At 42.1% G+C, this 14,575-nt stretch overlaps 1 protein-coding gene across 3 annotated transcripts; it reads right to left on the bottom strand.

The window, feature by feature from the left end:
* Positions 1-498: 498 nt before the first annotated feature.
* LOC126851143 (uncharacterized) lies at positions 499-3,788 on the bottom strand. Of its 3 annotated transcripts, none has more exons than XM_050594820.1 (3): positions 1,165-3,788; positions 922-1,091; positions 499-847 (listed from the first exon to the last, which is right to left on the bottom strand). In XM_050594820.1, exons 1-3 carry the CDS (start codon positions 1,272-1,274, stop codon positions 510-512), a joined length of 618 nt encoding a protein of 205 aa, XP_050450777.1. In that variant the 5' UTR covers positions 1,275-3,788; the 3' UTR covers positions 499-509. The 3 variants fall into 3 exon arrangements, with proteins under 3 accessions (XP_050450777.1, XP_050450769.1, XP_050450759.1); XM_050594812.1 differs by having other exon boundaries at positions 499-1,091; positions 1,165-1,461; positions 1,628-3,788; XM_050594802.1 differs by having other exon boundaries at positions 499-1,091.
* Positions 3,789-14,575: the final 10,787 nt, after the last annotated feature.

Below are 14,575 nucleotides of genomic sequence, written 5' to 3'. Positions count from 1 at the left end.
GGCGAGGGGTGTTCGGGGAGAGGAGAGTGAGGTGAGTGCGAGATCGATGGGCGAGGGGGATCCGAGAAGAGGAGAGGAGGAGATGTCGGCTGTTTCAAGGTCGAGCCTGTGGTTTTCGGTTATCGGCGTGGCTTAAAGCGCGAGCGACATTCTCGAGGACGAGCGCGCGGTTTTCGTTATCGACGCCGCTTAGAGTGCGCGATGCTTTCGAGGACGAGCTGCTGATGGTTTTTCGTTATCGCGCGCGATCTATTAATAATCGCTCGAGCGAAGGAACGGCGTGTTGGAAAATGATCGAACGTATAAATTTCGAGAAAGAGCGTTTTTTTATTTTTCATTTATAATATGTTATACATAATATGTGATATATAATATCTGATATATAATATGTGATATATAATATGTGATACATATTTTTATTTTTTATAATAATAAATAAAATAATAATGCGAGTAAATAATAGCGCAAGCGTATCATGGTTCTCCAAAGAGCCTGTAGCTCGCAATTGATCAGCTCATTGCGATCGAAGTTCTCGCTGTCGCGTATTGCCGCGGGAACGAGCGCGGGATCTTGAACCGTAGAGGAACCGTCGAGGGATCTCGATAACGTCGAGGAAACGAGCCATTTTGTTGTCGGTGTACGCGGTTAAACCGTTTAAGGATGTAACGATGCGGCTGATGCAATGTTCCAGATTTAACATGTATAAAATGGTATTTTTCGATATAGCTAGACGAATCTTGGATGTTTCGAGACGGAGAATTCGGAGATTGTTGAATCTGCCGAATCGGAGCGTCAATTGCCCTATTTGTATCGGCGCTGAGAGGCGCGACTCGTCGCGTTCGTCGACCTGGAAGTATGACAGCGTGAGCCGTAGATCGAGCAGCTCCTTCCACGTATCAGGCGTTAGCAAGATCTCTTTACCGTGACAATCTCCGAAAATGATTTCGATGAACGAGGGTCGGCTTACGTTAATGCTGATGTCCAGATGTTTGTATGCCGTTTTTGTCAATGGGTAGTGTCTTCCTAAGATTCTGAGCGGTCGCACGATCGCGACTTCCGCGTTGCATCTCGGCGTCCGATCGCGATCTTGTCTGAAAGTAGACGCGATTGATGAAAAAGAGAAAAAGCGTTAGAGTATTGTATAGAAACGTTTGATATTTTTACCCGTTATCTGTTTTAGTTCTCTTAGCGTTTCCTTCGTTATTTTCGCGATTTCGCTCGGAGAGCCTCAATCGATCCTCGAACGAGTGCTGTTGTCCCATCATCGTGTACATCGTCGTTTTATTCTCTCCCTCGTTCGCGAGTTTCGGCGTTCGTCGTTGATAATGAAGAGCTTAACGGTTGAATAATTATATATTTGCGTATTAATCGCTCTTTCCTCTTTTCGCAGTTTTGCGTTTTATTTTTAAAAGAAGCGAGGAGTCGTCCTCGTCGTTTTCGCCGGTTCTCTCGGTCACGTTGCTAAAACGATAGATGCGACTGAGAAGATCCCGCAATTATCGTAATAATCCGTCAGTTGGGCACTCGATACCGAGAACGTACAGGTCGAAGGGACCCGCCGAGATCACTGTATTCGTGAATTCGTTGAACGCGTAGAATTAATGTTTAGTGAAGAAGTATAGATTACCGTCGATGTGTCTGTAGGCCGACGTTGTCGTGGATGATATTCCGGGAAATATATCCTGCAACGGTGTTTCGCGACCGCAATGCGGCATTCGTCGATCTCTGCTACTTTGTCGTCGTCGTAGATAACGTACGTTCGTCGCGCGTGCGTGTTTATCGCGGCGTTGATCTTAGCGTCTCGAGAAAGTCCGATATTATGAAGAAATTTCGGCCAATCCGTTTTTAATTAAAAACTAGGATACTCCGCGAGATAGATCTTATTACCCGCAAATAGCGCGAGATCGCCCGAACATCTTTGATACGCGGCGGACAGGCGTGAAATTTTGCGGGAGAAATGTCGCATATTCCGTTAGCATCATAGGCCTACCGTAGCGTCTCTCGATTAAATTGACCGACCACGTTGCGTTGGTCGGTTATGTACAAACGCCGATTCATTATCAAGGCCGCGTCCACGCGTCATAAGGCGCAAAGATCCGCGCGAGAGGTCGGTCGGGGGTACGTCTAACATCGTAGGCGCTATGATGGTAGCGGGCGTCGGAGTAGTCGCGGGAATCGTAGGGTGATTTCCATCTTCGTGAGATCCATATAGATTTTTTATAGCGAGAATATCTTCCATGCTCAGTTTAACTGAAAATTGTTCGCTGTCGGGTATATACAGAAACATCATCGAGTCGTTGCGCATACTGTACTGCAGACCTAAAACGTGGCCGATCTCATGAGTTAACGTTAGTAGTAGTCTATGAAACTTGTCAGAGGGATTTTTGTTAAGATAGACGTGTCACGGTTCCTCGTTGTCGACGTGCACCTCCGAGGTGAAGTCTGTCGCTCCGCTGGGGAAGAACGCGTGAGCGAGGCCTCCTCCCGGACCTTTAAACACCGCCGGACAGACGTTGCCGTTCTCACGATTCGCGTAGGTGTGGGCGCCCTTACGATACGATATTAATATATCGGGATGTAGCGAATTGCGACTGAATTTTAACGATGAACTCGCTGCCCATAGCGTAAATGACACTTCAGTCGTCCGCAAAAGTCTCTCGTTCGCCACTTGAAAATTCCACGTGAGACGCGTTTTCGGTCATTTCTTCGTGATCTTCCTGTGCGCGCGATCGAGAATGTCCGCTAAACTGCATCGTGGTTTGCACATGAGATTGAGCGTATCAATGTTTAATGCGCCATTACCAGGCAACTGGATAATATTCTTGAAACAGCGAAAGCGCGCGACGCAGAAACGTCGCTTTATCGGACGATAGCGATCCCCTGTCCTCCCTCAGAAAACCGTACGTTCGCAAGAAGTGGAGCGCCTCCGCCTTCTCCGGGTCGACGGGTGCCATGGACGTTGCGGCGACGCTAGGATGAGAAGAGCCGTTCTAGTAGTTATCGCATGAATCGAAAGAGAGACGCGAGGAACAATCTATCGCGAGATACCGGATTCGATTGATTCGCGTTCGAGGAAACGCCTATTTTTATTCTCGTCGATTTCAATGCAAGGTGGGAGGATATTTCGAGGAAAGAAAAGAGCGATAGACGCATCAATGACTCGTTCGAGAAAAAGTCTCTTTCGACGGTGATAAATAGCGGTCGGGTATCCGGGATATGCGTTCTCTAGAAAATTCTCATTTTGTTTTTTTTATTGATTTTTATTTTTAATATATATTTTTAGAAAAAGTATTATAGTGAGAGAAAGAACGCGGTTTTGAACAGGAAATGAGATTGATAACACGTGTCCACGTATTCGCATTCGTGCGTTAATTCTTATAAAATGCGCGATCGTTTCGAGAAACGTCGAAGTGTTTTTTCGTTCGAGCGAAGGAATAGTTATGGATCAGATAAATAAAATCGTTAACGCCGCGGAGTATATTAACATAAATGGAGAATTGATAGCTGCAAAGGCAAATATTTTAGAAGATTTCGCCTCGGAGCTGCGCAAAGAAGTGCGAGGCGTTCTCGAGAATAGTCCGGATTCTTTCAAAATTCAATTTCGATTGGAGGGAGACGTAGATACAGCGGAATAAATGTAAGTATTCGCGATTCGACGCGTTTTTGCGAACGATATTTTTTTTACTTTTTCGTTTTTATTCTAGACGGAGGATCGAGGACGCCATACAAATCGTGCGCGATACGCTTTATGATTTAATTAGTAATACGAAAAAGCTGGTCGCGCAAGCCGCGAATGTTTGAAAGGCGTTAGAGACTCGTGATGATAACGTTAATGCGAATGATGACGTTACTGCGAATGATGACATTATCGCGAATGATCACGATTTTTCTATGACGAGTGATAGCATTTAATAATAAAACAGTTATTAATATAATTTAACTATAGTTTTGTTTTTTCCATGATTTGAGCGAGAAAAAATTTTTATAGTTTTCTTTTATAGTTTTTTTTTAATAGTTATTAATATAATTAAGCGCAATTTGCATTAGGAAAAAATCTTTTCCGGCTCGCTGGTCGAGTGTATACTTTTATCTTCTTAAGTTAATTATGGCAACGCGATTGATAAAGCATTTACCGCGACATCCGCATTTTAGTCTTTATAAGGTTCAAAACTTTTGGAGAAACGCTATAGTGTTTTCGTTCGTGTAATAGTGAAGTAAAAATTGTTTTATATGGATGTAACTCAAAAAATTCTTCGACTCGAATATTACGCGCTAAATGCGCGAGATATGCTATTCAAGTATTCTAATGTGCCGAAAACTAGACGAACGAGACAACTATTTAAGATGGAAATAACGAAAATCAATCAGGTTAAACGTTCGGCAAAACGAGAGCGAAAGGCCATTCTGAGCAGTTAAAAAATGATATAAAAAGAAAACATATTGTTACGTCCGCTTTCTGTTTATCCGTCCCTGCGTGTCGCCTGCGATGATGGGCTGTACCGTCTTCAAGAGAAGATTCCCTAACGCGTCGCTAAGAGAGATGTTTATAACAACAGCTGATATTTGGATGTTTTGAGCCGCCATCTTAGTCTCGGCAGATTCGATTCTGTGCGGACGTTTCCGCGATTGATTCCGTTTTCCTTTTTTGTAACGAGTTTATCTGTTCTGTGTTCTGTCTTATATTAAAATTCCTTTTGTTATTTATAATAAGTGTCATTATTTACAGCGCTGAGCGTGAGTGCGGATTGTGCGCGGTTCGTTTAATATCGAAGTCGACGCGCGGACGCAACAATATATTCATAGATATGGTGTATAAAATCATCTATGTTGACAACGCTTTGATATCTATGCGAGATATGATTGTTAATTTAATCGGACAGTTGAAACGCGTACTCGAAGATTAGGGCGAGATTCAGACATCTTCTTTCGCGACGAATCTTTTGTTGAGGATGCAACCTTGAAAATCGATGAAGATTGATATATCCATCGTCGCTAATCAAAACTGGAATGTTGATTTTTTAGGTTTCCTCTTTTTATTCTCTCTCTACAATATTTTAGATTACTCTACACGATTCTGCGCACAATATTAGTGAGCGGATTATACTCCAATACTCGATCGTGAATAATGAGACAGTAAGCTGTAGTGTTAGAAAGAACGTTGTCCTTGCAGTCGAATTCTATTCGAACATCCACGATGGCTCTCTTAATGGATTCGTTCTGTCGAGAACAATCAATAATTATTATCGGATCATATGTTTTAAATTTGACTAGATTAAAGAGCGCTCCATCTTTATCGCATCCAGTACGTTTTTTGAAATTTCAAGTACATGTCGTACAGTACAGCGATTTTATTCTTTTCAAAATTAAGATTCATATCGTCGTAAGGATAAAAATCTGAATTAAGATACAATTTAAGGTCAATTTGCAATCGTCAAACTGGGTCGGATCTTGAAGTAGAACGTTTTTCCTACCGGATTGCAACTCGAAGATAACTCATGGCGGTTTCTCGAGCTGCGTCGCTGCTTTGACAGCCCACGACGAGTGCTTGGTTGTACTTTGCAGAAGCGGAAACTCATAGAGATCCCACGAACGAAAAGCGATGCTTAAATATCTTCCGCTATCTAATGTACGCAATAGCGCCAATTTATTAATATCGTTTAACATTACGTGAGGCATTCACCACTGTATCTTCAATAAAACAATCTTAGGTTCGTACAAATCGCGCGATTCGAGACAATTGTGATCGTTGCGCGCTCGTATTAAGAAGTGTTTGTGTCGCGCGGTGATCACGACGCGTTTGTAATCTTCGTAGAAACCTAGCAACACGCCGAGGGGTATGCAATAATTGAAATCGTCGATCACTGAATGACTCTTTGCCGCGAAGTCCCATTCAGCGTTTTGTAATATATTGATTCTCTCGACCGTCAGCGACGCGTAATTTTTGATCGTGCTCGTTATTCCAACGTTTCTGTTTCGATCGATCTTCACTTCATCGAGCTCGTAGCGAATCTCCTCGAACATAAACGCGACGCAGTTGATTACCAATCTCGGAGCTTCGTCCTCCGCGTCCAACGGTTTCTTCGACTCGAGTCTGCCTTCGACATAAAAAATACTCTCGCACGGTAACGTATATAGATCCTGTTGTTGTATAGGAATTTGTATCTCGTTGCTATTTCCAAACGTTGTATTAGCGTAAGAATTGTGTGAGTTTCGATCTTGATGATGCGATTCGGCGATACTTAAAATGTCGCTCAATTCGCTCTCACAAATAAGTTTTCGGAACGATGAAATCTAAGCAGCTCAGAAAAGCTGCGTTGACGACGATCAATCTTCCGTTCCCCTTCCTCTTCTCTCTCTTCGTGTCTAGGGATGATGGCGATGGCCACGTTTCTCGCGACCGACTTTCACGACGAGCATCGCGCGCATCCCTTTATCTTCTTCGTCGCGCGTGCAGACGAATAGTTATCTCCTCGACGCGAAAATCGATCAACTTTCCGTTCTGATCCACGACACGCACGTTTATATCGATAATAGTCCGCGCGATGATCAGGAGGTAAATGATCCCCGTCAGGACTTCCGACACTTTATATTTGGGCAGAACGTTCAGCGCGAACTCATGTATGGTGTACGCGGATTTGTGACATTGCACTCTACGCGAATAATGTTAATGTTCATAATATTTACTTGTTTATCGGAAGCGTACCATTTATTCGGTTGTAGTATACGAGACGAAAAACTCAATAGCGAACCGATATTGTCGGATTTGAAAAAATTTATCTGATACGCGCACTTGATCTCGCTTCTCATGGTGTTATCATTTCCGCGAAACGTTATGACGCTTTATCGCCGTCTTTATCGTCCTCGAAAAAATTGTCTTTGTGGTCATCGATTTATATATGTAATCATCATCTTCATTCCTCGTTTCCGGTTTTTCTTCGTCTCGCTTTTGCTCCTTCTCTTTCGTTTGCCGTTTGCGACGAATCGCGGCTCTTAGATACGCATTTATAGCATTTAACTCGTAAGATCCGACGGGAATCGCGATAACCTCGTCGTTATCGTCAAAGTAAAATTTATTGTTCGTGGAATTCACATTAGATATCGTATTGTAGGTTTCGAAATTAGTAAGATCTAACTCGTAATCGTTTAAATCCAAAAGCGGAAAATAACTCGCCTCGAGAACGCTGCTTCGTCTCGATAATGTGAGAGTCAGCGACATAATCGGCGAGCGCGAACAAACTGCGCTCGATCGAGGAGCGCTCCGGCGTTATAGTAATAGAAAATTTTTCCAATCGATCTCTCCGAGAAATTTAAGACACAATTGTCCGCAGATACTCTGATCGCTCGTCTGTTGAGAGCTACGATTGTATCGAATAATCATATCGCGTCCGAGAAACCGCTTGAGCTCGCGCGGTGGACGAAGATTGCCGAAACCGTCGTAGTAAATCACGTCATCGCTCTTCTTCGCGTACGCCACCCAATGAGTGCCCGGTCTCGACGCGTCGTCCAAATTCACGATACCGCTCTCGTTACGACGCACTCGCGATGGAAAAGCGTCGCGCCTAAAATGAGGCACGAGAGTATCGCGACGCGATTCAGCTGTTCGTCGTTACACTGACTGGTGGGAGAATCCCTAACGTCTTACGTGAAATTTTTTTTTAACGCTTCCTCTTTTTCTCATCGAAGATGCGCCGCTTCCGCGTTTGTAAGGCGCGAGGTACAAACCGCGACCCTCTATCGCGCGATTGTGACGTTCAGTTTTTCCAGCCGCCGTCGGACCGCTTTGCTGCCATTCACCGCCTTCGCAATTGCCGCTGCTCCTTCAGCCAAGCAACCGAGAACTTCCAATAACGATAAAAAGGGCAAAATCCGCCGCGTTTCGCTACGGAAAGCGTTCGTTTCTTCGTAACGGTCGTCCTTCTCCTCCTCCCGCTCTTCTTTCTCTTGATTCTCGCGGGCATATCCATTCCTAGTTTCGTCTTCGCTTTCATAGCTGTCCATACGGCCATCGCGGCGGCTCTCTCGCCCAAGGTTGAGTCGTTCGCTGCAATGCGCTCGCGCGCTCTATCGGCGAGCGCTCGATCGGCGATGTATCGATCGGCGAGGTCGTCGCTTCGCGAGTACGTGATGTCGTGCTCGTGGCAAGCCGCGTCCAACGGGTTGACGCCTCGATCGCTTCGCGCGAGCCTTTTCGCGAGACGGGTGCCCGGCCCGCAGAATTGATAGCCTGGTATGTGTAATGTAGTTCGAAAGGCAGTGCGTTTATCGCTCTGTTCAATAAACCTGCGCTGCTGATGTCGCCGATTACAATGTTCCGCTTCGAGAATTGCATTCGCTGCAATCTGTAATGAGCGGTGCCGACCCGTCAATATGCGTTGCCAAGGGCGATTGTGGTGTTCCAGGCAGCGACGGTAGCGCTGCACCTCAGGATCCGCTCTTATAGTTCGGGCAATCTCTCCCATACTCGTTCCACGTAGCGACTGAAGTATCGCAATAAGATCATCTTCCGGATAAATCGCAACTGTTCGGCGGTAAGCTCGAGGATATCGTCGCTTTCTAGTAGTAGGACATCTCAATCGACCGCGCGCGATTCGCTACTGCGCGATCGACGAGGATCGTATATAAATAAAGGCATATGGACGTGATCGTACATAAATAAAAGGATTTGCTTACCCCGTTGCGCGTGTATATCTTGCACGCGCGCGACGGTCGAGAGAGATGCGCTTCGTGCGACAGCCGATCGCGATAAAAGTGACGAATTTGGACGGTAGAGCGCGATTGTCGAACGACGCGGGCATCCGCAGACACGGCCGTCTCTTGAGCGCTATTTGTTGCGTTATTTGCGGCCCTTCTAATTGCGGTAAACCGAACGCGCTGATAAGTTTATTGGAGAGTTCGCATGGCTTGCGCTTCAAAAATATTTATGTTTACTCAAAATCGTTACAACAACCAAAATATAAATATTTAGAAAACTTATTAGCACCGATGAAGGTGTTGTGCCTCGCGGGGAGGCACTGGATTTTTCGGGATTTACCGCCAAGACTTGGGAGCCGAGGACCGGATTGGGAGCCGGCAAATGGGGGAACGATATGTTTTTTGTTATGAATAAACTATTTTTATTTCTCAATATTGAGTCGCTTCTATTTGCCTGTCGTTCCCCTGTGCGTATCACAGTATAGGATTACGTCGGCAACAGTGTCCAAGTGAGCGGTGTCCAATTAAATGATGCGTATTTTCCTACGTCCAAAAGCTACTGTATCCAAAATTACTGTGTCCAAATGAACTGTGTCCCATTGAACCGTGTGCAAAATCTTGTGTCCATTTGTAACGTGTCCATTTGCACCGTGTCCAATTGTACTGTGTCCAATTGTACTATGTCCAAGTGCGCCGCTCCCGAGGTGACCCCCACGATCGCCGTGTCCAAATGAACGGTGGGCAAATTAAAGGTATCCAAATGAACGGTGGGCAAATGAACGGTGTCCAAATGAGCGGTGTCCAAGTAAACGATGCGTACTTTCTTACGTATCCAAAAGCTACTGTATCAAAAATTACTGTTTCCAAATGCATTGTGTCCAATTGAACCGTGAGCAAAATCTCCGTGTCCATTTGCACCGTGTCCAATTGTACTGTGTCCAAGTGAAGGCCACTCATTTTATAATGCCCCCACTGTAAAGTATCAGGCGTTCCGAATACGACGTACCGCTTATCGTCATACGGGCTAAGCGCGATCTTCGATTCCGACACCGTATATACCTCGTGTAACTTCAATCGAATCAACGCAAGACTGTTTGCGCATCATCTCGATCTCTCGTCGTAGACAGCGCGCGTAATCGTCAAAGGTCACCGTTCTCGAGACGACGCCGCTTTTGACACTTTTTATTTTTTTCGTCTCGCTCTTACCATCGACTCGCAGCGCGTTCATTTTCGCTCTAAGTTTAACAAATTCATAATCGCGCCATTATTCTCGTTCTTCATAAAATCGGGCATCCTTTTATTAACGAGCGGCATACCGTACGCGTTATCCGTCGCATAATCACTCATGTCAAATTTATCGATGTCGCGCTTCATATCCTCATATACGTCTTCGCACTTGACGCGATAGATAAGACTGTCCGTGTCGGTGTACATTATTCTACACTTATCTCTATACAATGGTAAAATATACTCGTAATGAAATTTGTTTAAACGAATTTTTGACATATCAAGAACCTAAGCACATATCCACGTAGATCGGTTTGTGAAACCTCGAGTTTATACAACTCCACAACTATTAGATCCTCCGCAAAAACGCTTCTACTGTGAAAGTTGGGCTTCGCGATCATCATCTCCGCGCCGTATCGCTCGTCTCATCAAGTCACTAGTCGGATGTCCGAGTGATTACGCACAGTCTCCATAGTTTTACCAAACACAGTTGTTCATCAATTTAAACAGATTTTTCTCAAATTCATTTTTTCGCGCTAAATTGCAATCGCATGTTCAGCTCAATGTATCCGCGTATCCACGGGGATTGCACGAATCGTAGTATTCTATGTATCGCGCGTCGGGCAGAACGGCAAGTCAGCGTGAGAGTCGTGAAGGCCGGGCGAATACGCAAGGTCGACTTCTAAAATATAACCGATAGGCGAATCCGGCATCTCGGACATTAAATCGATACTCGCAACATCCTCGACCCATCGAAAATCCTCATAAGGCGATTGACACATCGCCAATTCGTACAAATTTACGTCGAAGTACAATATGACGACGGTTTTGAGTGATCATACGACTGTACGTACTTGTTATTAGCGCGTGCGTATCTATTGGAACATTGACTCAACCCACCCCGTATTTCCCGTTCCGCGAACATCACCATATCGATATCTGTTAATAACTCGAATCGAACACCCGTATATTTTAATATCCTCCTTTAACGTCCTTTAACGTCCTTAACGATTTTAGCATCCCACGTATATCCAGATAACGTGTAATAATGAGTGGAGTCCAAACCGTAACTTCTCATACACGCATCGCGAAAATTTTCTAAGACCTCGGCTAATAGAAGAACGTCGGTTTTTAAATACAGTCGCTATAACCACTCAACGTCTCGACGCGAAATCGTTTCCAAACTTTTATCGTGTGCGCATAATCGCTTTCGGATACTGCATCACCGGTCAGCGAACTATAGAACATTTCGCGCGACGGTAGACGAATCTCCCGCAATTTATCGATATCGTCGACATACTCGTATAGAAATACATCTTTTTGCTTAAGAAGCTCGAAATCAGCCTCGTCAAGATTGGGAAACTCTGAGTGCGCGATTTTTAGCTCGTTTTTATCAAGATAAGACGTCAATTTTTCGAGACTCGCGCTTAAAAATTTAAAAGAATCCACGAAACGTAACTTCACGCGTCTTCTGAACCGTCTCTCCTCGCTCGACGCTATCGGGGAAGGCGTTAGCCACGTCTTTAATGATGAAATGGGCGTCGTAGCCCGATAAATTGTGAAAGAATATAGGAATAACGTAGGTATCTTTGTAATTTAGATTGCAACTCGAATGCTCGGGACCTTTGTATCGCCCGGTCAGGTGACAGTGATCGCACACGCGAATGTCTTCCGGTTCGAACGGTCTTTCGCACAGCGCGTCGCTTCGCGAAATCTCTCTTGCTCATCCAGCGTGAGAGGGGTCATAGACACAACGATGTCCAAAATATCTCTCGCGCGAAGCGCCAGATCGCGCAGTTCACGAACGAACCACGATACGCAGCTCTCACCACAATAAGTTTTGTACGTCAATTCGCGATCGTTGAACATGCATCGTGGATAATATCCCACGTTGTGGATCTTATGATGTTGAACTTGTAAGGATAGTCACGAGCAACTTAACTAAAAGAATTAAGAAAACACTCAATTAGGGTGAAAAACAATGTCTTGCTTTATTATACGAGGCGTAGTCATTTTCCATTCCATTGTTCTGTCTCCAGCGCCCAAGATCGCTTTTCACGCACGCGCAACATTCAAAAATAACAGTAGCAGTACTTATGCGCGCAAATATAAACTTAGTATTAATTTAAATCTATATCACTTTAGATAAACGCAAACAAAAGATATGAACACATATAAGATAAGAAACTAATCTTCTCGAACAATAAACATAAATATCTTAATAACTAACTCTTATATCTAACACATGCCTTACAGCTCGGCCATTCTGACCTCATGGTCGCCCTCGACCATGTTTGTTTTTTCGTTTTCCTTATTATTATTATAGTTAAATTCGATATCAGGTTCAGGAATGTTGACCCAAGGTTTCATGCGATCGGGACTAAAAACTCCGGAAAAGGGTCTTTGACTTCTTTGAAATCCTTCAATATCTTTGATTATATATCGATCATTATCTAATACGCTGTCTATAACATAGGGTCCTTTATATTTTGGTAGTAGTTTAGTATTTAAACCTGGAGTAGTTATAACATTTTTTATCGTTACATAATCACCTATTTTATATTGATGTGGTTTTTTATGTCTTTTGTCGTATATGTGTTTATTATATTCCTGTAATTCACGATTTTTAATAACGGCAGTGTTTCTGAGTTGGGTTCTATCGTTAATCAAGTTATTATACTCTTGCAAATAAGTTCTTAAATTATCATCAATAAATCCATGTTGTTCGTATTCAAACAAAAGTAAACTTGGAGAAGTATCAATAGATTTATGGTATGTATTATTTAATGAGAATTGAGCTTTTGTTAAAACATTTACCCATGAGTCTTCTACTGATAATTTAGCTAATACGGATCTTAAAAAACGGTTGACGCGTTCAACTTGTCCGTTGCTTCTTGGTGTAGCTGTGGCTGTTTTAATATGTTTAATATTAAGTTCAGTCATTAAAGATGAGAATGCTTCTGAAGTAAAAGAAGTACCTCTATCTGATACAATTCGGTTACAGGTTCCAAAATGATGGAAGTATTGTTTTAAAGCTATAATTGTTTCCTTAGTTGCAATGGATTTTACTGGATATAAAACAACAAATTTGGTAAATGCATCAATGACAATAAAAATATGAGTGTAACTATTTTTTTCTTTTTTGAGTGGCCCATAATGATCAATATGTAAGGTGTTAAAAGGCTTAGTACCTTTATCATAGATATATAATTCTCCTTCTATTTTACCTGACGGTGCTGAATAAGATAAGCATTTTAGACAATTATCTATATATTCTTTTACTTGTGTGCGCATAAGAGGAAACCAATAAGTTTTCATAATTAAATTTATCGTTTTTTCTAATCCTACATGTCCTACATCATCATGACTAGCCTGAATTACACTGCGAACCATCATTTCCGGTACATAAAATAATAGTCCTTGATTGTATTTTTTATAAACAATACCGTTTCGTAATTCGTATTGGTTACTTTCTTGTTTTTCTAAATCTTTATGTACTTTTATTATCGCTGGATCCTTTAGCTGTTTATAAACTAAAATTTCTTCAAAAGAAAGAGGTTCAATAACTAATATATTACGACTTAAAGCATCTACATGTTGCATATGATTAGCGGTTCGATGTTCAATATGATAATTATAGTTTTGCAATATTAAGCACCATCTACTAATTCGTGGATTAATATCTTTTTTAGCAAAAGCAAGTTTCACTGCATTGCAGTCAGTTACAATAGTAAATTCTATTCCTTGTAAATATACTTTAAAGCGTTCAATAGCATATATAATGGCTATAGTTTCTAACTCATAACTGTGGTATCTACTTTCAGTTTCTGTGGTACGTTTACTGAAATACATAATAGGATACATTTTATTATCTGATTGTTTTTGCAATAATATAGCACCGTAACCATATGAACTTGCATCTGTGTGCAATTCAGTAATCGCTGACGGATTATAAAACGCTAGCTCTGGTTTATTTATTAGTTTATCACGTAAAGATTCAAACGCTTGCAATTCCTTTTCACCAAATATAAAAAGTTTATCCTTTTTTATTAGTTCATATAGTGGTCTGGCAATTAGGGCAAAGTTCGGCACAAATTTTCTAAAATAGCTTGTTAAGCCTAAAAAACTTTGTACTTGTTTAACTGTTTTAGGTTGTGGAAAATTATATATAGCTTCTACGTTAGTTTTATTAAGAGTGATACCTTTCGATGAGATAATGTAGCCTAAATATTCTATTTTTTCTTTTAAAAAATAACATTTACTGAATTTAAGTTCTAATTTATATTTTGCTAATAACTGTAGCACTTCTGTAAGAATTTTTAAATTGTCTTCAATTGTCTTGGTGGCTATTAGGATATCATCCAGATAGATTAGAATTTTTTCTTCTTCTAATAATGGTCGAAATATGGTATTTATATATCGTTGAAAAGCTGCTGGGGCATTAGCTAATCCGAATGGCATCTTTAAATATTCGTATTGTCCTTCCGGTGTGACAAAAGAAGTAAATTTAGTTGAATTTTCGTCAACTGTTATTTGATGAAATCCATTTCGGAGATCTAGGCTAGTGAAATAACAACTGTTTGCTAGTCGATCAATTTGATCATCTATTAAAGGTAAAGGATATCTTTTATAGTAATTTTATTTAAAGATCTATAGT

This window comes from Cataglyphis hispanica, chromosome 1 (assembly GCF_021464435.1).
Source record: "Cataglyphis hispanica isolate Lineage 1 chromosome 1, ULB_Chis1_1.0, whole genome shotgun sequence".
NCBI classification, from domain to species: domain Eukaryota; kingdom Metazoa; phylum Arthropoda; class Insecta; order Hymenoptera; family Formicidae; genus Cataglyphis; species Cataglyphis hispanica.
Note: the sequence above shows the minus strand (reverse complement) of the source record. Positions and strands in the feature narration are given on the sequence as shown.

What these genes read in the sequence shown, in the direction of transcription:
- LOC126851143 (XM_050594802.1), bottom strand. Translation starts at nt 1,274, where the DNA reads ATGTACACGATGATGGGACAACAGCACTCGTTCGAGGATCGATTGAGG. An exon ending in AGAACTAAAACAGATAACGG is followed by an intron (nt 1,092 to 1,164) that starts GTAAAAATATCA and finishes GTCTACTTTCAG; the next exon opens with ACAAGATCGCGATCGGACGC.